The 23,388-nt window shown below is 54.8% G+C and overlaps 1 protein-coding gene across 1 annotated transcript; it reads left to right on the top strand.

Annotated features, from left to right (window-relative positions):
• The first annotated feature begins 447 nt into the window (after positions 1 to 447).
• Positions 448 to 21,457, top strand: Krt80 (keratin 80). Its single transcript, XM_052749025.1, has 9 exons — positions 448 to 747; positions 5,784 to 5,992; positions 10,239 to 10,299; positions 10,575 to 10,670; positions 17,340 to 17,504; positions 17,919 to 18,044; positions 18,588 to 18,808; positions 19,576 to 19,631; positions 19,757 to 21,457. The coding sequence occupies exons 1-9, from the start codon at positions 448 to 450 to the stop codon at positions 19,882 to 19,884; spliced, it is 1,362 nt and encodes a 453-aa protein (XP_052604985.1). The 3' UTR covers positions 19,885 to 21,457.
• The last annotated feature ends 1,931 nt before the right edge of the window (positions 21,458 to 23,388 follow it).

Genomic DNA, 23,388 nt, shown 5'->3' with positions numbered 1-23,388 from the left:
TCCAGAAGTATGCGAGCCCAGATACGTCAGTTTTCAGGTATGCAGCCATCTGTGGCTGGCTGGCTGCCTTTCTTCCCTGCTTCTTCCTGTGGAACTTTGCCTTCTTGGCACTGACCACCCTGCCCCACCCAGCCAGCCCAGCCTCAGGCCCCCTCCTTAGTTTGGACCTTCTTGTAGGGGACTGTGACAAGCCCCTTCAACAAGGCAGATCCCCTGTAGGGCAGGCAGAAAGCTGTGGCACGGGGGAGGGGCAGGAGCCACATCATCTAACAGGTTGGTCAGGCTTTCGAAGGGCCACGCCCTCTTGCAGCTAATGAACACCATGCAACAGGTGTTTGCGCCTCAGTCCCCAGCCGGCCCTGGCTGTGACAGGAGGCAGCTACCACCACTCCAAAGCTCCCTCGCTCACTGGTGAGCCCTCAGGCTCCCAGGCCCAGGGGGGCCACCATGGCCTACCGCTCCTGCGTCGTCGGCTTCAGCAGCCTCAGTGGCTGTGAGGTGACCCCAGCGGGCAGCCCCCAGCCTAGGACCTCAGGATGGGGCAGCTGTGGGCTCCCTGGGCCTGGCTTCAGCTCCCGAAGCCTCACAAGCTGTAGGCCAGCCGGCATCATCCCCAAGGTGACTGTGGACTCCAGGCTGCTGGTGCCTCTGGACCTCAAGGTGGACCCAGCTGTGCAGCAGCAGAAGAACCAGGAGAAGGAGGAGATGAAGGTCCTCAATGACAAATTCGCCTCTCTGATTGGCAAGGTGAGCTGAGTGGGATAGGGCACCAAAACAGAAGGACTGCCAAGCTTTCCAGGTGACCTAGCTGGCGGTTTCCCGAGCATCGGTCATCATGCCCCACCCCTGCCCTTAGCCAATGGGGATGCAGCATGGCCAAACCAGCTGAAATGGGATAAGAAATCCTGATACATCCTGGTGTCTGGAGCAAAAGAAACCCCAGGATGGACTCTGAGGGTTATCTGAAGAAGGACATGCCACCTGGCTTGCGAGAGTCAGTATACCCCTGTAGTAGTCAAGGGAGTGTTTCTCAGGACGGCTCATGGAGGTGTGGCCTGCTGGCCTCTTCCCAGGCAGGTGGGTGGGAGATACTGCGAAGGATGCTCTCCTGACCCATGCCTCAAACCTCTGGCCCCGAAGCATCTCCCTCCGGGCTGCCCTGCTTGCCCACCGGTTTCATTCATAGTGCCATTGTGGTTGGCAGGTCCAAAGGGGTGTGTGGGGTCTGAGGGAGGCTCTGTGAGTAAAGACGCAACTTTGGCTTGTCAGGAGAAAGGAATGTGAGAACTATGTCAGAGTCCAGCCAGCAGCCAACAGCTGGGCTATTCTGCACTCACCTAGGTGGAAGGACCAGGCCCCTAGCAACTCAGCCCCTACATCTCCTGGACTCACTGCAGCGAGTTCTGTCTAGTTCCCAAACCTGTACCCACTCAGTGACTCCAAGAAACCTCTGTGAGCAAGCCTCCCGGTTAGGTTACCTCCTGTGCCACAGCCACATGGACTGGACCACACGCTGGTCTGCTAGGCACCACAGGGCACTCCACAGGTTTACCTCCAGTTCCCCAACTGCAAAGAAAGACGTTTTGTGACCATCACCCAGAGAAAGGAAACTGCCTTCCTCACCTCTGAGGAAGCAGAGGTCCAGCCTCCCCACCCTAGCCAGTCCTCATCTGCCTCTTGGTTTCTGACTCTGCACATCTTGGGGGTCCCGAGAGGTGGGGATACACAGGGAGGTAAGAGAAGAAAGTGTCATGTGTGGCCCAGATGCTGAACCCCATAGGAAGTTAGCAAGTAGGCTGAGGTCAGCGCCAACATTACCGCCACAGCTGTGTTTTCCCAGCTGTACAGGTGAGGCAATAGGACCAGAGAGGCTAGGTGCCTTGCCCACAGTCACACAGCCAACACGCGATAGAGTTTAAATTTCATCTGAACCTAAGGTAGGAATGGTGTCTTCCTGTCCCCGACTCATCTGACTGCTTTGGAGTCTCCCCATTGACATCTCAGGTGCCCAGATTTGGGGAGGGGATAAGCTCCCAGGCTGTACAGAGGGAACCCATGGCCTGGGAGGTAGGCCCTGCAGAGACGCCTCCTTGACAAGCCTGGCTAATCCCTTAAAAGGAGTGCTTCGCTGAACTATGTAATTTGGCTTCCACGGGTGGCTTTTCTCCTTCGAACAAATGCCAGTGCTGATGTCACCCTGTGCCACTGCTGTGGGCTCTGGGTGGGAGCCATGGGCGTTGGACCCGGGGAAGGAGCCGTGGCAGTTGCAGTTGAGGTCCTGGGTTCAGGCCTGTGAAGTTCTTCGGCAGAACTCCAGCCTCCCATCTCTCAAACTTGGCCTTGAGATGGGGTGCCCTTCACGGTAGGGTGCAGGGAACTGTGGGCTCCAGCCCTTTTGGAACCCTGGTTATTGGAGCCCTGTGCTAAGCAAAAACTTGTGGGGGGCCCCAGAGAGACAGGCAACCACTTAAGTGTTAGAACCCTATGACTGGGTTTTAATCCCGGGCCCACCATCGGCCTGCTGTATACGCTTAGGAGAATTGCTGAACCTCCCTGGGCCTCGGTGCACAGCAGTGTAGTGAGCCTGTCAATCAAATGGAATGATGTCTGAAAAGTAGCCAGAACACATCTAGTAGATAGTGCAAGCTTTCTGATCATTTGCTAAGAAGTGAAGTAAATAAGCCTGGTGCAGGGAACTCCCAGACCTATCTTCCTTGTAGGGCAGGGGTGCAGCTCAGGCTTCAGAGAGAGGTGCAAGCTGGGAAGGAACAGGAGATGGATTCCAGGCCCAGAGCAAGACTGAGGCTCTTTGAGCAGAGAAGAGGGAGGAGCGCCCCACTCACCTCCCCCTCCAGGGCCCACTGCCGCCCTGAGAAACCAGTACGTGTGGAAGGGAAGGTCCCTGGAGAGGCTGGTGGAGAGGCTCTACTGCCTTCACTTATGGGCTGTGTTTCCTTACGTAAGTTGCTTACCCTCTCTGAGCCTCAGGTTCCAGGCTCTGCTACAGTCCGCCTGTGTTCCGGCCAGTGGAGGACTAAAGGCCACAAGGGAAGGATGGGGGGAGTGGGGGTGGGGGATGGTACCATCCATCGGTGCTGCTGCTGGGAATCTCCAACATACAGACAGTCTAGGTGGTGGGTGCTGAGAAAGGACTGCCGAAGCCCAGTCTGTGTTGAGGAACCAAGAGCCGAGGTGACACCCAGAGACAGGGGCAGGCCATGCCAGCTCTAAAGGTTTCGGACATGCCCACCCTGCCGGCATGAGACACAGGCCAGGCTTCCTGAGAGTCTCTGGGATTTGACACCCTCCCAGCAAGCACATCAGGGATCCCTGTCAACGTCTCCCTGCAGACTCAGTGGCTGGGCTCTCCCCAAGGTGTGTCCCAGCTCCGGCCAAGAACTCTAAAGGCTATTTGGTGTCCCTGTGAAATGCATCTCACACCATAAGTCCTGTCCAACCCGACCTGGCTCCACGCAGCTCCCAGCCTCAGTTTCCTTAGCTGTAAAGTGAGGAAGCAGGCAGACCAGGAACTTGCTCTAGGAAGGAGGCCCCTCCCTCAGGCTGCCACTGTGCCGCCATAGGGCAGGGGTACAGGCTAGAGATTGCATAGGCTTCTCTGGAGAGCTGGCCTTGCTGACCCTCCCTAGGCCTCTGTTCCCACAGGGAGGAGCCCAGCAGGCAGGTCATAGCTAAAGCTGAGCTTTCATCCGCACCCACCGAAACAAGAGACTCCCCCAAGGCGGGGGCTGTCCTTGGTATCCCAAGGGCACAATGCCCTGCAACTGCACTGGTCCAATTCACGGCATCTCCCCACAGAAGAGTGCTGAAGCATAGAGCACAGAGGTTAGACTAAGGGAAGAACTTCCTGGTATGAAGGCTTTTCTGTTGCTCATGGGTGGAGGTAGGAGCCTCATGTCTCTCCTCTCACCGCACCCTCAGTGTAAACACGGACTCTTACTAGTCAAAACGGAGGGAAGGTGGGGTGAGCTAACACTCCCCCACACATGCTCCCTCACTCACACACAAAGCAAGGCAGAACCCTCCTGACCTCCAGTCCCACTGAACCTGTTTCCTTGTGGCACAGGTTTAAGGCAGCGTCACACAGAACTTCCCAGAGAGATGGGTGTGAGGCAGGGGAATGACTGCTCACTAGTGTCGCAGTTCATGCCTCTATCCAATGCTCCTGCTCCCCTCCCTGCCAGAAACAGAGGTGCCAAATGTTTGCTGCAGCTCTTTCAGGCTGTGGTCCTGGGAGTAAGGCCAGCACCCTCAACATACCACCATCCAGTTAGCACCGCATCATCATAGCCAGAACAGCTTCCTGCCATCCAGGAATGGCCCAGCCAGCCCTCCCCTCTGTGGCCACCCAGGGCTCCCAGACTAACAGGGATGGTACATCAAGAGCTGGGGTGGGGGCATCCTTCAGAGGGAACTTGGAGCACACATGTAATGGAAGAAGACAGGGGACCCCGAGCCCCAGGAGGACAGGCAAGGTGTGGACAGAGCCAGGAAGTCTGGGTCATTCTGGGATGCACTCCAGTGGGAACTGAGGTTACAGCAGAACTAGGCAGCCTTCTGGGGGCCTAGCTATGGTCCAGAGGTTGTAGGTGTCTCTGTAGGAGTCCAAATCAGGGTGGGGGTCAGAGCTTGGAGAAAACGGCAGGGCTCAGAGACCTCCCTATCCCCATCTTCAAGGTCACCCTGACCCTGCCTGGAAGAAAAGTCCACTGCAGAAAGGCCCTGACCCCTGAGGGGACAGTGCCCTGGCCCACAGAGGGTACATTACAGTGGTTAACAGTCTCAGAGAAGGACTGGGGACACATCTCGGTGGGCAGAGTGTTTGCCTAGTGTGCGTACACGTCCAGATTAGACCCCCAGCACCGCGTAAACCAGGAGCCATGGTCGCAGCACGTGGGAGGTAGAGGTAGGAGAGCCAGAAACCAAGGTCGTCCTCAGCTTTACAAGGAGCTCGAGCCCAGCCTGTAATACGTGAGACCTATCTGTCCCAAAACAAACAGATGAAAGCCCAGGTGCCAGGCTTGGCTCTGCTGCCCGCTGATTTTGTGACCTCAGGCAGTTCTTACAGCTCCGTGGGCTGGGTGCCCCCCTCTGGAAACTGGGCTGATAGCAATAACCCACTCCACAGGGTGTTGCCGCAAAGGAGCTGAGCCGGGAAACACTTGGAACCAGTCTGGTGCAGAGTTGGCACCTCATCCACATTGGCAATCACCACTCTCCCAAGCTCATTCCCGTGTTCGATCCCGCCCCCACGGCCCTTTCACAGGCAGGCAGTGTTATCAACCTCGACTTCTAGCTGGGGAAACTGAGGCTCAAAGAATCTGCATGTCTGGGTCTGTTGGGAGGATTAATGCTAAATTAACAAGTACACCCACCTTGCTGGGTTTCAGGGCCAGATGAGATCAGGTTTGCCGTGAAGGAGAGGCAGGTAGGACCCTGATACCCCCCAAGCCCCTATTGATAGGCTCTCCCAGACCCAGCCTGTGACAGGCAGGCGTTCCGCACCCCTGCTCCCCTCCCTCATTGGAGGCCCAGCCCAGGCTAGGAAGCCTTCTTGGCCCCACCTCCATCCTGTCTTATCTCAGCATCTTCCACTCAACAGCGGAGAGCTGGAGGTGGCTTTGCATACTGAGGGGAGCCAGTGTCGGGAGTGTGTGCAGATGACCTGCCCTGTCACAGAAAGCCCCACTTTGGGGGTCCCTAGCCTTCACAGGGAACCCAATGTGGCACCAGATGACCTACTCAGTACCCTCCTGCTCTTGCAGGTACAAGCTCTGGAGCAACGCAACCAGCTGTTGGAGACCCGCTGGAGCTTCCTACAGGGCCAGGGATCGGCTACCTTCGACCTCAGCCATCACTACGAGACATTCCAGGGCCGTCTGCAAGAGGAGCTGCGCAAAGTGAGCCAGGAGCGGGGACAGCTAGAGGCCAACCTCCTGCAGGTGCTCGAGAAAGTGGAGGAGTTTCGCATCAGGTAGGTCTCACCTTTGGAAACCAGGGGTCAAAGCTGAGGGTGGGGACTAGGCTGGACTCGGGGAGGTGCACCTAAGCTGGAGAAAGAGGAAAGATGCGATGGAACGTGGCTCTTCTCTAGATAGAATTCTTGAGGGTGGCACACGTGCCATTGTAAACACTGCAGGTACAGCGATGAACCTATAGCAGTGAACCTTAGGATCCAGCAGCTTTAGCTGCAATGGCTTACAGCTAAGCCGTTGCGTGCATGCACAACAAAGGCTGGCTCCAGCAGCCCCTCCTGCGCCTGCAAACGTGCCGGCCCCTGTGTACTGCCCTAGGATGGGATGTCTTGCCTCTAGCAAAGCCGCAGAAGGACCACGCTCTGCAGCGTGCTCTGGGTGTTTTGATCCTGGTCCCAGGAAAGGAGAGAGAAGTACTGCATTGCAGGCAGGCAACAAACAGGAGCTTATCTTCACAAAGCAGCAACCTCCTGGAGGAAATGCTGCTAGGCATCAAGGTAGCTAGGGGACCGGAAAGATGAGGAAAAGATAGCCCCTCCCTGCCCCCATGATGCTTTTACAGTTGCTGGGACAGAAGGACAGATGGCAAGCGCCACCCAGTAGTCACAAGCCCAGCCTAGGCACAGAGTTGGAAATGTTCATCCTATCTTTGTGGCCTCAGGCAAGCACAGTCTACTGACCTCTGTCTCCTCCTGAGTGAATGGACATGGTGACTGACACTAACCAGAGTTCAGGTTGTCCAGGTGGCACCTGGCAGTGATTTTTCTGTCCCCTAGAAGGTTGAAGTTGACCAGCATTGGCTGAACTGATCTGGCCAGCCTAGGAAGGCAGAATGAGCACTTGGGAGGCTCAGAGGAGGGATGACCCTCTCTAAGATCACCTAGTGGGCAAACCCTCCAGGACGAGGAGATAGCTTATATCTCTGAGTCCCCTGCCCCACACCCAGGATGGGGCAGGGGCTAGGGAACCAAGCATGGCTGATTCTGGTCTTGCAGTGTGGCCCACACCCTACCAATCAGAGGCAGAACCAGCTATTCTAGGAGCAGCAAGGCAGAGCAGAAGATAGGAAACCCAGGCTCCTAAGCTGGGGCTCACCATGGAGGCCCCCCTCTCCCAGAGAGCCTTGCCCTCCCAAGTCCTAGGAAAGCCATGTGGGCATCTGATCATTAGGAACTGCCCAACACCTGCTCACCAGAAGCAGCATCCCATTTCACTGGTCCCTAATAGGTCTGAGAGCCTCAGAGGAGGCACAAGGCAAGACCTACTAAACCAAATCACCATGTCACTGGCCATGGCAGAGCAGCATGGCATCCCTGGGAACCCGCAGCTGAGTACCTTTCAGGCATTGCTGGTTGCTGTCACCCAGCCGCTGACCCGCTTCCTGTCTGCCTCAGGCTGCTGTCTCTTCCCTGGGGAGGAGAAGAACAGACGTGGTCTTACAGAGGGGTTTCAGGAGTTTTGGGTCTGCAGGCCAGAGCTGAAGCTGGTGCTGTGGGGTGGAGCCCTGACAGGGAGAGGCTGTGCCTTGCCTCTGCAGGGTGATGAGCTCAGTCTTGCTCCCAGAAATAAAAAAGTTCCAGGGGGGTGTTGGCAGTGGTGACAGTCTAAGGGCCTGAGAACAGGTTCGGGAGCTGGTGGCTGGCAGACTGGCAGAAGATTGGAGGTGGGACAGGAGGTAGGCATGACCTGAGTCTTGTGGTGGGGATGGAGACTTCCAAGCACTGGAGTACCAGAGATCTCCAAGATCCGGCTAGAACAACTTCTAGTTACTAAGAACAAAGCAGAGACCCAGCAAGGGAAAGCTCACACAGTAAGAGACTTAGGGCCGGCACAGAGCCCCGTAAGTGTGTGGTTGGGGGTGTGACCAGGGGCTGCATCTAGCTGAGCATCAGACAGCAGGATGGAGCCGGCAGAGGCAGGCTGTACACCCCTTGAGGAAGGGGCTCTTCCAACCCACCGGAAAGCTGGGAATGAATAGCAAGAGCTTCAGGGAGACTGGATACCAGCCCCAGATTAGAACCCAGTGCCAGGTCTCAGACCTCTCGCTGGACCATTGGCCCACCTGAAGGCCACCTCTAGGTCCTAGGCAGGACCTGCTCCCTGGTAGCCTTTCCTACTGGGGGGGGGGGGCATTTGGCTGCCCTCAAAGTCCCGATACATATGTCCCCCAGGTCCCAGTGGGTCTGCCTGAAGCAGTCTAGAAGCAAAGGCCCGTCACTCCCATGAAGGCCTCATTCAGGAGGGTAGGCAGCTCCACAGGCTCAGCCAGGAACAGGCTCCTCCTAAGCCTTAAGCAATTAAGAACTAGTGGGACAGTGAGAGAGAAAAGATGATATGAGCATCCAAGGGGAGGCAGACAAGGAGGCTGCCCAAAGGATGGGAAGGGCAGAAAGGGCTGAGCAGGCACCCGGCACCCGGGGGTCCTACCAGATGCCTCCCCAAAGTTGGCAGATTCTGCTACCCAGAGGAAGGCGGGTACCTGCATTTAGACAGGATGAGGGGCTCCCTGGCTTCAGCCCTAAGACAAGGGCACTTCACAGGGCCTCTGAGATTCCAGGAAGAAACACGCCTGCGTCAGACTACCCTGAAGGCTAATAATGATGCTCAGAGAGCCAGCCCCAGTCTCCACAGGGCGTCCAGAGGCTTTATGTGGGAGGCCATGGCAGAGGTTCAAATGGTCATGAGTGTGAGACCTGGAGCAAACACTTTCAGTCCTCGTGACATTTCCACTGTCACGGCCAAAGAACACACATAAGTGCTGGAACCGAGTGCTGGAACTACTCAGCAAGGGAGCTAGCATTGAGCTCCCTGCTCAGCTAGCACTCTTAGAGGCCTCTACACCTTCCACTGTCACCCAGGACCCTGAGGTCCTCCACAGCTGGAAGTTCTGAGGGTCACAGGAGAGGGAGTCAGGGGGCACAGGGGAAGGGAGTCCTCGGTACCTGGTGCATACACATAAACATTCACGCCTGTAGTCAGGACTTCTGAAGCATTTTGATCCCCCTGATGCATGTCCCCTGTCCAGTCCCATCATGACCGAGACCCTCAGAGATTTCTAGAAGACAAGATAAGGCCAAAGGCAGCCACCCATAGCCCGAGATGCCCTGTGAACACTGCCATTCTTAGGTCCCCTCCCCTCCAGACAACATGTGGGTTCTGTCAGTTGACAGGGCCACTGTGACACTGGCCCTCCTGGGAGGTCAGGGACTGGGGCAGGCAGGTGCCTGTAATTAGAGCTCTGAGTCAGGCATTCCTGGAGAGGAGAAGACACTAACCCACTTCCATGTCCACCCCCTGGGGCTGTCCTCAAGGGCTTGTGCAGGACACCTAAGGCTGGCATATGCCATCCACCCTATGGGGCGCCAAGACCAATGCCTTCACAGGAAGGAGAGGATAAGACGAGGGACCAAAGGATCCTAACCCTACCCAGCACTGTCCTTTGTGCAAACCCAGGGTGAGCCTGACTCGGGAGGGAAGCAACATGGAAGAGACTTAAACTTTGTGGCATGCCATAGACAGGTGGTGAATCACAGGGCAGGCTCCAGCAGCCCCCTGCACAGCCTTAGACACAGGAAGTAAGGGAGGCTGGGAGAAATCAGGTGCTGCTAAGCATACTGGAGACCTCTCTCCCTGCCTCCCTTTGGAGGTCACAGAACAAGATGGTGGCCACTCTCTAGCCAAGCCGAGGAGCAAGAACAGGCTGCAGGAAAGAGGTGGACCCGGGGAAGAGAGGGGTGAGCAGGGTGCTGGGAGACGACAGACCGCAGGCATGGCCCACCTGGACTTGTAATTCCAGGGGTGGTGGGGGAAGGGGCCACCATGAAAGGAGTGCACAGTCAAGGAGGCTTCCCAGAGGACTGTGCAGCAGAGCCAGGAAGTGGGCAGCCGCTGTTGGGAGTTATAGGGGAGGGAGGGGGTGTCTTAGAAGGCCTGAGATTATGTCCACCAAAGGAAGAGCCAAGTTTTCTTGTCTGGTTTTGTTTTGTTTTAAGACAGGGCCTTGCTAAGTAACCCTGAATAGCCCAGCACACGCAGTCCAGGTGGGCCTCAAGCTTATAGAATCCTGTCTCTGCCTCCCAAGTGTGAGAATTACAGGTGTACGCCACCACATCCAGAACAACCACCTTCTCTAATTGTCATAAAGCCTAGGGAGGTCTAGCAGAGACCTGGGCCCCTCTCAAAACAACAGCTAACCCGACCCCAAGCTCCACAACATTACTGAAGGGGGAACATCTCTCCCCACAGGTACGAGGACGAGATCTCCAAGCGCACAGACCTGGAGTTCACCTTCGTCCAGCTGAAGAAGGTAACTACTCAATGCCTAGGGCCCTCCATCAGGGCCCTCTGCCATGATCCTCTGCCCTTGTCTCCAGCATGTCCCACTTTCCTTGATACCTAAGCAAGGCTCTCAGGTGCCCGGGCTGCAGGACCAATAGACAGAGAGAAAGGGGCAGGCCCAGGCTCAGAGGCAGATCTCCTCTGGGTATCATCTCCCTCCACAGAAGCTGTCCCATCCAACTCCTGCCCTGAGCCCTGGCTTTTTCAGTCTCCTCCATCTCCCACCTCCACTCCCAACTCCAGGACCTGGATGCCGAGTGTCTTCGACGAACTGAACTGGAAACCAAGCTGAAAGGCCTGCAGAGCTTCGTAGAGCTGATGAGAACTGTCTATGAGCAGGTGAGAGAACAAGGTCCTCGTGGAGCCAAGTGCTCGCTGCTTCCGGGGCCAGGGAGGTCATGGATGTTCAACACTCACTACTTCCAGCCAGTGACATCACACCCTCTCAAGGGCCCTCCTCTCTGGGTGTCAAGGACCCACACATTTCATGACACAGGGGCAGGGTTCCCGAAGTCACTGTCTTTGAGAGAACCATTGTCATGTATGCTGGAATGCTGGCAAATAGAGACCAAATGCACTGGCAGGGATCAGTACTGTGGGCCTTGAATATGCATCCTGCTTGGACTGAGCCCCCTTTAGGCCCTGGAGTCCAACCCATAGTACTACTTCTAGCTCTTGTGGGCATGTGTTTTACCCTCTCCCACTCTTGGCCGAGATGGGGAAGACTCAGGATGGGCTTCAGCACAATCTAAAATGATAAGGCAATGCAGACAGAGGAGCTTCCAGAACTATCCCCATCTATCTCCTAGGTCCTCAGCTGAGCCTGGGGAACAGTGGCCCAGCAAGGGCCTGGCTCTTTGGGAACACTGTACCTTCCTGGACATCCTACCATGGCCTCTTACTCTCTCTCCATATCACCTGTCTCAGGAGTGGGGGGTCCAGGGGTGATCTTACACAAGTGTCTACAGTCTAGCAAGGAATAGAGAGAGCCATGACTGGGGTGGAGGGGCTCCCAAGCCTGTATGCTGCCAACAACTGGTACCAAGCCACAGCAAGGAAGCCAAGTTTGGGTCAGGGTCAGCCACTCCCACAGGCGAAGCAGAGTTCTGCCATGGGCCACGCAGACTTCTGAGCACAGCTTCCCGGCTTGCTAGGGGAGACCTCCAACAGGCTCAGCATCCCAGGCCCCCTGTGGGACTGATAGCCATGTGTAGCCCCGGGATGGAGCAGAGCAGAGAGAAGCCCCACCCTCAGGAGCAGTAAGAAGGCAAACTCACAGCTCACCACACCAGCAGCACAGAAAAGCACTCTGCCTAGCACAGTTAGTCCTCCATAACCAGGCCACACCCGTGGGCTGCCCGAGGCTCCATGCTTACAGATAGCTTGCTCTGCCCAAGCTCCCTTTGGCTTGGTGTGGGCCAATGCTTCAGAACCTGAGTTCCGCTGTGCTCACCAGTGCCTGGCAAACTCAGAGCTCTAAGCCGAGGTGGAGGCCCTGCAGCTGAGACCCAGGCAGAAGGAGGCTGGCCGTAACCAACAGACCCAGGCATTGCCAGAGATGTGCCCAAGGGACTTTTTGGCCCACACAGATGGAGCCACAGCTCTTGGGCCCTGCTCTGATTCCTCCTTTTTATCATTTCTGTCATGCTGGCCGAGCTGTCACCTCTGTGTGCCTCCTTTCCCACATCTGTAAGTCAAGGAGGAAAACAGGAGCAGCCTGGCATGGGCATGGTGTGAACCAGCCCATTCAAGTGTTCACTGTGTACCTACTAAGTGCAGATTTATGTCACCTCCTGAATGAGATAAGTTTCTCCTCTGAGGAGAGCACAACTCAGCTAATAAGCCAACAAGTACATCTGAACAAGGCCACTCCAGAGGGTGGGAGGCTCAGGTGGACAAAGGAAATGGGTGGTTTCATCAAGCTAAAGAGCAAAGGAGAGCTTCAGAGCCATGGCTAGGGATCCGAGGGGTGAAGCAAGCTGAATCTAAGAGAGGGACCATCTAGCCCAACGGGAAGGCTCCACCGCAGGAGAGCGAATGGGGCAGGCTGGGAGTTATGGGCCAGTGACAGCCAGCAGACTTAGCCCACACAGGGCCCTGGGCTCTGAGACAGATGGGCACAGTCAGTGCTTGACTTCTGTCTACTGCTGTGAAGAGACACCATGACCAAGGAAATTCATAAAAGAAAGCATTTAACTAGGGGCTTGCTTACAGTTTCAGAAGTTAGTTCATTACCACGATGGCGGGGAACAGGGAGGCATGACAGCATGCTGGTGCCAGAGAAGTAGCTGAGAGTTTCACATCCTGATCTTCAAGCAGAGACAGAGAACTGAACCTGGTCTGGGCTTTTGAAATCTCAAAATCCACCTCCAGTGATACACTTCCTCCAACAAGGCCACACCTCCTAATCCTTCTCAAATAGTGCTGCTCCCAGATGACTAAGCATTCAAATATATGAGCCTGTGGGGGCCATTCTTATCCAAAGCACCACAGCATCCTTGGTCATCACTTGCAAGACTCCTACAGATACCCAAATCTCTGATGCTCAAGTCTCTCACATAAAGTTGCACATACATTATTTGCATATGACCTGGGCACCTCCTCCCCTGTGTTGTGAAGGTTCTTACACTACCAAATACAATGTAAATAGCAGTTCTCCATCATATTGTTTTAGGGACCAATGGCCAGGGAAACAGCCTGTGCGTGTTCAATAGAGGGGCAATTTTACCCCATCTGTGTTTAGCTGAATCCTCTGAGAAACAGGTGACCACAGAGGGCAGCTGTACATGGTTGCTTCTACCTTTCTGAGCAACAAGGTATCCCTTCAGTTGGGCACTGGGGTGTGGATCTTATGATCCACTCCATCCATGTACCTCTGTACCCTGAGAAGACAACATTGACCCTTGGCCAAAAAAGATTCCAATGAGCCCCCAAGCCACCACTGCCTGAGGGAAATAAAATCACACGTGGGTGTTTTCTTGAAGCCACGTTTAAAATAATACACTGGGCTGGACCATAGCTTTTTGGTAGGGTGTTTCCCCAGCATCAGGAGACCTTAGACTTGACCTCTAGCACCGCCCTCCCCAAAAAAGGAGATAAAATTATTTTAACAACATATTTCCCTTAACCCTATATATACAAAATATGAGTAGTTTGCTTGGTAATCAATATAAATATTAGTGGACCGTCTTACTTTTCTTTTTCTTACTAAATGCTCAGAGTCAGGCATGACAGGGCAACACTCAGAAGAGAGAAGCATAAAGAACAAAGGTTGAAGGCCCTCCTCTACACGGTGGCTTCCAGGCCAGAGAGGGTGCACGAGGCCCGCCTCAACAAGAAAAAGAAACAAAACACGCACTTAAAAAGTTTAAAATCGGGAGCACGTTTTACACTCACAGTAGCTTGTCTCAGGCAGATGAGTCCCGTCCCACGTGCTCCGAGGCCACTGACAATGAGTGGCCCCCTTCCTGGACAGAGCAGGCCTGAGCAAAGGGAGGCACAGACCACAGCTCCCTCTCATGACTGGGAAGCACAGTGGATGGTGGGTAGCACCCGGAAGGCTGGACACTTGGGTTTCAACTTTGGGTCTGATCAGAAAAGCCTTGAGGTATAGATCTACATCCCATCGATGTTCCAGTGAAAAGGGAGCCGTCCCCTCTCTCCAGCACCAGGGAATGCATAGCAAGAGGCCCACAAGGCCCTTCCCAGATGGCTGGATGATTCCCCCTGACTAGACCTGCAGTATGCGTGGGACCCGCATGCATCCAGCATGAATGCTCCCTGCCACACCCAGAAGCCCTGCTTCCAGGGAGATTAGAGCAGAATGCTCATGAAAACTCCGTGGATTTGGATAATAATAAAGTGAGTACAGGTTTTAGGACGGCCCAGATTTAACATCTGGCTCGGTAACTATGGGAACCGGAGCAGGTTGCTTCAATCTCTTCATGCCTCAATCTCCCCATTTATAAAATATGAAGAAGATGAATACTGCACTGTGCTGGGTGTGTGTGTGTGTGTGTGTGTGTGTGTGTGTGTGTGTGTGTGTGTGTGTGTGTCTGTGTCTGTGCCTGTGTGTATGTGTGTCTGTGTGTGTCTGTGTGTGTGTGTGAGTGTGTGTGTGTGTGTGTGTGTGTGTGTGTGTGTGTGTGTGTGAGACTATGGAGGTCAGATGTTAACCTCTGGGAGAAGTCTCACCTTTCACCTTGTTGAGACAGGCTCTCTTTGTTGTTCAAAGCTGAGCATGATGGTCTAGCTGGCCCTCCATCTTCCAGGGACACTTTTGTCTCTGTCTCCCATCTCCCCTTCCTTAGGAGCAGGGGGACACTAAGGTGCTCAGCTTTCCATGGGCTCCAAGGATTCGAACTCAGGTCCTCACATCTGCCTAGCAAGTGTGTTACTCACTTAGCCACCTCCCCAGCCCAGAAATTATTTCTTAATAGATCCTAAAGCACTTAGAATAATGTCTGCCACGGAGTAAACATTTAAAAGCATTAGCTGTTCCTAGCTCTGCCCTGGCACCCACTTCACAGATAGAGGCTCGGATGGGTTTTAAAACTTGATCAGAGTTATCCAATGAATCAGTGGATCACTGATCAATGAATTCAGAATACAGAGCAGTTTACCAAGCAACACTCAGCTCCCCCAGGAAAGCACTATCTACTCACTGCCCCCATGGGGAACACTGTAAGGCAGATGTACACACAGCAGTCTCCTCCAACTCCAGCTCCCTAGGAAAACTCTAAACTGTACTATGGTGCAATTCTTGCCAAGTTGGGGTGTCAGGGGCCTACCCCAAGGTGGCACCTCACCACACAAGTGAGCATTGTTATACCCTCCTTCCCGGAGGGGCCGGCGTGTCTGGACAGGCGCGCAGCTGTTCTGAACACCACTTCCTGTTTCTGTTATCTCACTCCCGCCTTCACCCGCTTCTTTTCAGAAAGGGTCTGAGGTGGCGCAATTGTGTTGGCTATCCCTTGTCCCCAACAGGGAAGACTGGTCCTTTGTAGCATCTCCTGGTCATACTCTGGACTTTCCTGGGCCAGATGCCAAGTCAGGCCTGGGCTGGATGGTGTGGGACTGAATCCATGATCCTTACTCACTGATCTCCACAGCCTGCCCACCAGGGGATCCCCAAAATCACATCTCTGAAGCTGTCCTACCAGGTGCCCGTTTACAGCGGGTGATGCTGGTGTGATGATGGGTCTGTGGTGACCACTGGCCTGACTCCAGTCAGGGCTTCAGTCTGCCTTTGCCCAGAGACTTACATTCAGTTCATCTGGAGATCAATCAAAGATACCCACGGCTACCAGGCCCTGAGCTTGGTCCTGCCAGCTCGAGAGGGCCTCCAGAATGCTTGTAGCACTCAAGCTTCCTTTTCTAGAAGGTGCTAGTGGGCAAGACCGCAGGCAAGCGAAGGGGAAGGACACCCCCCACTGTCCATACAGTCCATCTGAATCTTTACGCTAGGATACAAGCCACCGGGAAGAAGTTCCAGCCCCTGCCAGGGGCAGAAACCAGAGGCTCCACCACAACCTCTCTAGGCATAAAGATGAATGGGGGTGGGGGGGTATCCCAAATGTGATGTGCCAAGGTCAAGGTGAGTGGCCTTGAGAAAACCAGCTGAGCCAGGACCTAAGCAGGCCTCTAGATCCAAGTGCCAGCGCACAGGGAGCAGGGACAAACTGAAGGGTGTGTTGCCCATCAGCACAGGATAAAATTCAGACCCCGAGGGACTGGCTCTGCATTTTCAATAAGAAAAACTGTAAGGAAAACAAAACAAAACGGACAACTAAAGACTTGTGGTGATACACGCCAGTTTCCGTCCACTCTTCCTGTTGGGATCCTGACTCTGGAGCTTTTAAAAGGGAACGAGGCTGTCAGCAGCCAGAGACCCGGGCAGGAGAGTGGTGACCGAAAGGAGAGGCGGGGTCTGTGAATGCCAGCAGAGGCAGTGGTCCAGGCCCTACACCCACAGAGTGAGCCACAGCCACAGCCACCTCTGCCTGGCCGCCTGCCTGCCCCTCTGTGGCCAGCTGACTCACCTCTCTGTGAGGAATGCTGGCAGCCACACTCCATTGTCACACAGTTGGCTCCTCCTCCTCCTCCTCCCATCCCCAGGCCCCACAAAGCCTGGGTTGTTATTTAGCACCTCCAGAGGAAGCAGCCCAGGCTTGTGGCAACACTTTGCAGCCCCTGAGAGACCCCTGTTCCCACTTGTCTCTCTATTTAGCCCTACGTTTTCCCACGGGAAAGTGAACTAGGACAGCAGAACACTGGCCTGGCGCTCCAAAGACAGCTAGACAGCTTAGTCCCTCGGGGCTCCCAGGGTAACAGGGAGCCCAGGCGGTCAGGTAGAATAGAACTCTGCTCCCCACCCCACCCCCCGCCCCCGCCTCCCCGCCATGATCAGGGAAAGATAAACTCCCTGGACTTGTGGCAAGCACACCATCCTGCCCTATCAGGCCTGGAGTGCAAGGAAGGGCTTTGCTAATTGCAGCAGGTTCTGGGGACAAGTGACTGATAGCAGTTACATCTGGGTCCGGAGCATCTTGAATCCATTTTCCCAAGGATTCACCAGTCTCTAGCCCCACCGTGGCTAGCATCCTCCTCCATCCTCCTCCATCCTCTCTGGTCCAACATCTATTCAGTAAACGTAGACGATGTGGGGGCCCACAGCTCAAGGTGACCTTCCCAGGCCCTTGGGGCTCTCTATCCAATGAGGAGGCAGAGAGCAGTAGGCAGTGGAGGGCCTTGTCCCCTCCTCCACCTCAACACCAGCCAGGGCCTGGGCCTTCCTACCAGCCAGGAAGAAGGGTTCCAGCCTGAGTATGAAAGCCAGAGCCACCCCTGTCAGAGAGGGCCGTAAGCCTGACCTAACTTCCGGGGAAGTCACATCGTGGAGCAATAGGCTCCACCTCCTGAGGGGACAAAGGGACTGTGGGTGGCTGAGAGACCTTGAGTCCCCCCCACACACACCAGCCCTGAGCCTCCCACTTCTGTGCTGACCAGGAGCTGAAAGACCTTACAGCCCAAGTGAAGGGTGTGTCGGTGACCGTGGGCCTGGACAGCCGCTGCCACATTGACCTGAGTGGCATCGTGGAGGAGGTGAAGGCCCAGTATGATGTCATCGCTGCTCGAAGCCTGGAGGAGGCCGAAGCCTATTCACGGAGCCAGGTTAGGGGCCGACCGCGTAGGATGGGGCAGGAAGGACTAGAAAGGAGGTGGCTGAGACCTTGTGGCTCTGGGCCCTGAGATTCTCTGAGGAGGAGTGGGGAGTATACGCAGGGAGGGTTGCAGCATTCAGTCCACAGGCAGCATGGGAAATGTGAGAGCCAGCTCCTGCAGGGCTCTAGCAGGGGGGCAGCAGGGGGTGGGGGTGCATGGTGCTGTCCTGGGGGGGTCACAGTGTTGCCATCATACCAGCCAGGTGTGGGCATAGCTTACCCAGGGCAGTCAGGAGGAAGACACCAGGGGAACATGTGGGGCTGGAGAGGGAGGTGGGAATGGACTGTAGAGATGAGGCTGGGAGGGATGCTGAGGGGGCTGCATCAGACCACACTTCACCATCCCTCTTCCACACCCTTGCAGCTGGAGGAGCGAGCTGCCCGCTCAGCCGAGTTCGGGAGCTGCCTCCAGAGCAGCCGCTGTGAGATCGCAGACCTCAACGTGCGCATCCAGAAACTTAGGTCTCAGATCCTCTCCATCAAGAGCCATGTGAGAAAGCATCTGAAGGGCCCGTGGGGACTTAGGGGATAGAGACACTCACACCCAGTCACACTGAATACACACAAGACCTGGCCAAGTGGTCCTGAGCAGTTCTATTCTAGCCTCAGTTTTGTAACCTGCCAAGTTGAGAGGAACATGGTCTGCTATGGTGGTTGTGAGGACTGTGTGAGTTCTGCACAGAAATGCCTTCTGTAAAACGCCCAGAGCTACTGGGTTATCAGAAAGATCCCCACCATGCACAACTAGGCCCTCATCCTTGCCCAAGCCCAGCCAATCATACAGAAAGGGAAGAATGAGGTCAAGTCTCAGCTTCCAACAGGGACTCCTTTGGGTGGCTTGTGGGACTTCCCTACTCTTCAGGTCTAAGCGAGCTCACTCTTAGTACATTGCAACCCATTACCACACCTAGAAATGGTGTTGCTTAGCTACACACACACTCGGGCAGCGGCAACCTCAGCCTGGGCGCACCACCTCTCCGAACCACCACCTCTCCTAACCACCGCCCCCCTCCCTTTGGTCTCCCGGCTACAGTGTCTGAAACTGGAGGAAAACATCAAGGTGGCCGAGGAGCAGGGCGAGCTGGCCTTCCAGGACGCCAAGGACAAGCTGGCCCAGCTGGAGGCTGCCCTGCAGAAGGCCAAACAGGACATGGCCAGGCAGCTGCGCGAGTACCAGGATCTCATGAACACCAAGCTGGCTCTAGATATCGAGATCGCCACCTACCACAAGCTGGTGGAGGGAGAAGAAAGCCGGTGAGGGGTGGGGTGGGAGCGGGGCTGGGCAGTAACCGGGCACCTGACAGGCCTGCTGTCCAGCCTGACCTAGTCACCAGCTGGAGCTGGAACCTAGTTCTGCGGGGCCTGCTTGTCCAGCTAGAAAGTGGGCTAATGATAAGCATGGCTCACCTGCGGTGGGGAAGCCATATGAGTCGGACCAGTGAGATGGCTCAGTGCCTCCCAGTCTGAGCTCTATCCCTGGAACCCCCCACGGTGGAAGGAGAGAACTAAGTCCCACAAGTTGTCCTCACACTTCCACACACGTGTAATGGCACACACACACACACACACTTTTTTTTTTTACAAGTTCAAGGTGGATATCCGTTTGTTTGCTTGTTTTTAAGTGCTCAGTCGTGTTCGCTCTCTATGCACAGGGAAGAAGGGACTGTGGCCCCATGGAACCGGCCTGGGCTGGGGGGTAGGAGGTGGGGAGGACAGGCACCCTGGTTATCTGAAGTCCAGGTGTGGGTTTCAAACACCAAGCCTCTCCTCCCCTCACACCCTGGGGAGCCAAAAGCAGGACAGCCATGGGTCCTCAGCTCCCTAAGCCCTAGAAACTCCAGAGACAAGACAGGGCTCTAGAGACAAGGAGAGCGGGCTAGCCAGGGTCACACAACAGGACAACCACAGGCCTGGGGATGACAGCCGGGAACCACCCTGCACTTGGCAGACCTCAGCCCACATTCCCAATGGGGTTAAAATCCTAGGCTCCCTTCACATTCTACCGTGTCTTCCTCCCTCAGGATGGACCTGCCTTCTGCCACGGTGGTCAGCGCGGTACAATCCCGATGCAGAACCAGTAAGTCCCCGGAGACCCAAGACAGGGACACGCAGGGTGGGGGGGACCGTGACCCCAAAGGCATCATGGGTGTGGCTTCCAATCCTCCAGCCCCTTTCCTCCCCTACCCTTTGTGTCCCCTGTAGCTGCTGCCTCCAAGTCTGGCCTCTCCAAGACGCCCTCCCGGAAGAAGAAGAACCGCAGAGGTCCCGTGATCAAAATCACCGAAATGTCAGAGAAGTACCACTCCCAGGAGTCGGAGGCTTCAGAGTAAGACAACGGCCCCAGGAGCCTCTTCCACAGCTGCCGGAGGGACTTAAGCTAAACTTGGGAAAGTCGCCTGGAGTCTCCAGGTTGGGAGTGGAGATGCTGAACTGATGTGGGTTCCAGCTGAGGCTTCGTTTCTCCGGATGGTCAGTGAAGGCAAAAGGGCATCGCCAGCTCCGTTCCACATCAGCGCCTCACTCACCACTTCCAACCTCCTGGTCACAGGCTGTCCTGGCTGGTAAAGGGGAACTTGGGGTCAGTCACCTCCTTGATCCTCTGAAACTCCTCTTCCTACACAGCTCTGACAAGGTGCTTGCCTCTTGCCCACCGCTTGCCCCGACCTTCTGCCTCAGCCTTGCCTTACGGCTGCCTCAGAGACAAGGCTGCCGTCCTCCCCCACTAGCCAGGCCACAGCCTGGGCTGAAGGATGCACTGGATTTTGTCCCATACATGGAGTGCCTGGAGACTAAGGGCTGAGGACTCCTGGTTTTCCTGCCCTTCGGCTCCCCAGACATCTGACAGTATTGGGGGACAAGGGAAGGAAAGGCCCGGTGTGTTAGAAGCCTAAGTCTCGGAGAAGCCCAGGTATCTGCACTCACCCTCTCTGGGGACTAAGATGTCAGCCATAAGTAGGTTCCAAAGCTACTGTAGCCATAACCAACACCCTAGGAGCAGAAGCGAGAGAGGACACCCTGACACCAGGCCTTGCCTTCACCTCCCTGCCATTCTGGCTTGTGCCAACATCCTGCAGTCTGGGCTCTGCCTCCAGCCCAGGTCTCTCCAACCTTAACCCTTACCTTTTGTTCCTAGGACCTCTGTTCTATCCCCAGGGCCAATGATCTAGCACATTCCACCCAGTGGGCCAACTCTGCCTAGTTTCCTCCCCACCACCCCTGTCCCTTCTTCCAAGCTCACTCCCCCTGCCTCTGGTTGGCCATAGGGAAGGCTAAACCTGGGGAGATCTAGAAGGTTCCTAGCCCTGAATTGGTCCAGGAAACCCCAATAAGGGCGTTCAAAGGACTCAACCCAAGAGAGCCATTCTGCACCCACAAGGATATCCGGACTTGGCCAGAGTCCCATGTCCTACCCTTGGCTCTCAGCTCTGGGACTTGCAGGGTACAGCAATGCCAGCCTCCTTCTCTCCTCCCTTTCTTCCTCTCACACCCATGTCCTGGCCCGTGCCTCACCTCCTCTCCTGGCTGTCTCCCGTCCCTTCATCTCATTCTCCAAGACAAAGTGTTCAGCAAGGCCCCTGGCCCTCCAAGCCTGCAGGGGATGCTGATGGGTTAGCAGCTCTCCCAGGCCAAGGGACCCAGTGATATACTCAACCCTGAGCCTCCAAAGCGGATGCTCACTGCTGCTTTCTCTCAGGCTACTTATCAGTTTCCAAGGGAGCAAACCCTCAGTGGGGACATGAAATACAGAAAGTATATATTATTTTTTCATAACTTATGTGGCTTTTAACTTATTTCCTCCCTTCCTGTTTCTGCATGATCAGCGCTGTGTGTACTATCAGGGTTTTAGAGAACTCATTCCAGCCACCTACTTGATTGGCTGACTCGGGCAAGGGGTGAATAAAGTATTACGACTCATCTATGGATAAAGTTGCTGGGCATTGATTTTTGTTTGCTGGTGACTTGGTTGCTTTGTTTTGTTTTATGTGTGTTGGAGACAGAACTTATGTAGCCCAGGCTGGCCTCCAACTCATATAACCAAGGATGCCCTTGAACTCTTGACTCTTCTGCCTTGGTCTTCCCAAAGAGCCATAATTACAGGTACATGTCACCATGCCTGGCTTGAGTATCTAATTTCATCTCTCTTCTTGGTCACATAGTCATCTCAGGCTCACCTTGGGGTGTTATGGACTCTCTATCTGTAGGAAAGTGTTCCATCCAGGTCCCAAACTGTAATTTCAAACCAATGGGACTTAGACTCAAAAGGTCCCCACCCTTTCTTGCTACCGGGAGACTCATCATAATGTGGATCCATGTTCCCAGTGTCCACATGTCCAGATACTACATGGGCTGCCTCAGCAGACACAAATGGGAGATTCCCCAGCTGGTGGCAGGAGGGTTCCTGCTCCAGTACTTCTGCCTGATGGACCACAGGGTGGCCCAACCCAGAGGACACTTGGATGGAACAGGCCCAGTCCTGCCAAGTCAAATTCCAGATCAACAAGTAAGGATTGAGGACCGTGCCCAAGGGCCGGTAAAATGACTCAGTGGGCAAACAGACTTGTGGTCCAGCCTCATGACCTGAATTCCATCTCCAGGACCTACAGAGTAAAAGGAGAGAACCGACTCCTGTAAATCATCCTCTGGCCTCTACATGAACATGCATGCACATACCAAATAAGTAGATGTTCTAAGTGACCTTCTCCAAGCCCGATGCTAAGAAACCTAGCCTACTGTCCCCTCTCTCACCTGTCGGGGCCCACAGTAAGATGAAAACTTAAAACACCTAGACTTCCCTGCAAAGTACAGAAGTGGCTCAATGTGGGTCAGGGAAGGGGCAAGAATAGCCTGCTGTGGCCCACCTGCTCCCTGGCTCACAAGACCTTGGACAAACCGAGTCTGTTTCCCTGTCAGTGACAGGGATCACACAGCTCACCCCATTGCCTCACGGGTGTCTGGGGATCTGACGACAGAGTTGTGGTCACTCCCCTCGGGAATGCTACATCCCCTTCGGCTGCCACACTCTGCCCTGTGACAGCTCGGCCAATGGGAAAAGTCATTAGTGGCGTCACTGTCATTGACAGGGTAGATTTTAGGAGTTACAGATGACTAAGCCTGAGACTCAAAGCCGGGCAAGGAGACCTCACAGGCAAGATCTGCTCTCAGGACACAGGACAGATGAACAGAGAAGCCCCAAGTCCCCTCCAGAGGACCCTAGAGCTGAGGTAGTTCTTTTTCTGTTCACTTCTGAATACTGGTTTGAATTTCCAAACATGAATAGGAATTTCATGCTCCGAGGTCCGGTGACATATTTATTCTCCTTCTACTTTCTCTGGGTTATTTTTTTCTCAGCTTCCAACTACATGGACTGACCACTCTAATTTTCAATATAACTCTTTGATGACCATTCACTTCCTAATAAATACCATTGTGACTGCTTCCTGGAGCTCTCATTTGTAGCATCTTTATTATCCTAGAGTTAAAACAATTCCATTATCTGACTAGTGAGTTCTTTAGACATCTATGACGTGTACCTGAGTCATCCATTTTTACAAGCTTTTTTTTTTTTTTTAACACAAACGCAGCTCGTGCCTGGCCCTGCTCCGGATGCACACAGGAGCATGTTAAACTTCCCCAGCCTCTTCCTCTGTAGCCGCCACTCCTCAGGCCTCGGCTAAGCAGGCCTGTGACGGCTAGCTACCTTGTGCTCTTTGTCCCCAAATCGCTCTAAGCTTCTTGAGGGCAGACGCTGCGTCGCAGTCTATCTCCAGGACCTTCGAACCCTAGCCAGCAGAACTCTTGCAGCCAGCCACCACTTCGAGGAATCACATGCCAGA

This window comes from Peromyscus californicus, unplaced genomic scaffold (assembly GCF_007827085.1).
Source record: "Peromyscus californicus insignis strain IS unplaced genomic scaffold, ASM782708v3 Scaffold_20__1_contigs__length_68692818, whole genome shotgun sequence".
NCBI lineage: Eukaryota > Metazoa > Chordata > Mammalia > Rodentia > Cricetidae > Peromyscus > Peromyscus californicus.
Note: the sequence above shows the minus strand (reverse complement) of the source record. Positions and strands in the feature narration are given on the sequence as shown.

What these genes read in the sequence shown, in the direction of transcription:
- Krt80 (XM_052749025.1), top strand. Translation starts at nt 448, where the DNA reads ATGGCCTACCGCTCCTGCGTCGTCGGCTTCAGCAGCCTCAGTGGCTGT. An exon ending in CCTTCGTCCAGCTGAAGAAG is followed by an intron (nt 10,300 to 10,574) that starts GTAACTACTCAA and finishes TCCCAACTCCAG; the next exon opens with GACCTGGATGCCGAGTGTCT. An exon ending in GTGGAGGGAGAAGAAAGCCG is followed by an intron (nt 18,809 to 19,575) that starts GTGAGGGGTGGG and finishes TTCCTCCCTCAG; the next exon opens with GATGGACCTGCCTTCTGCCA.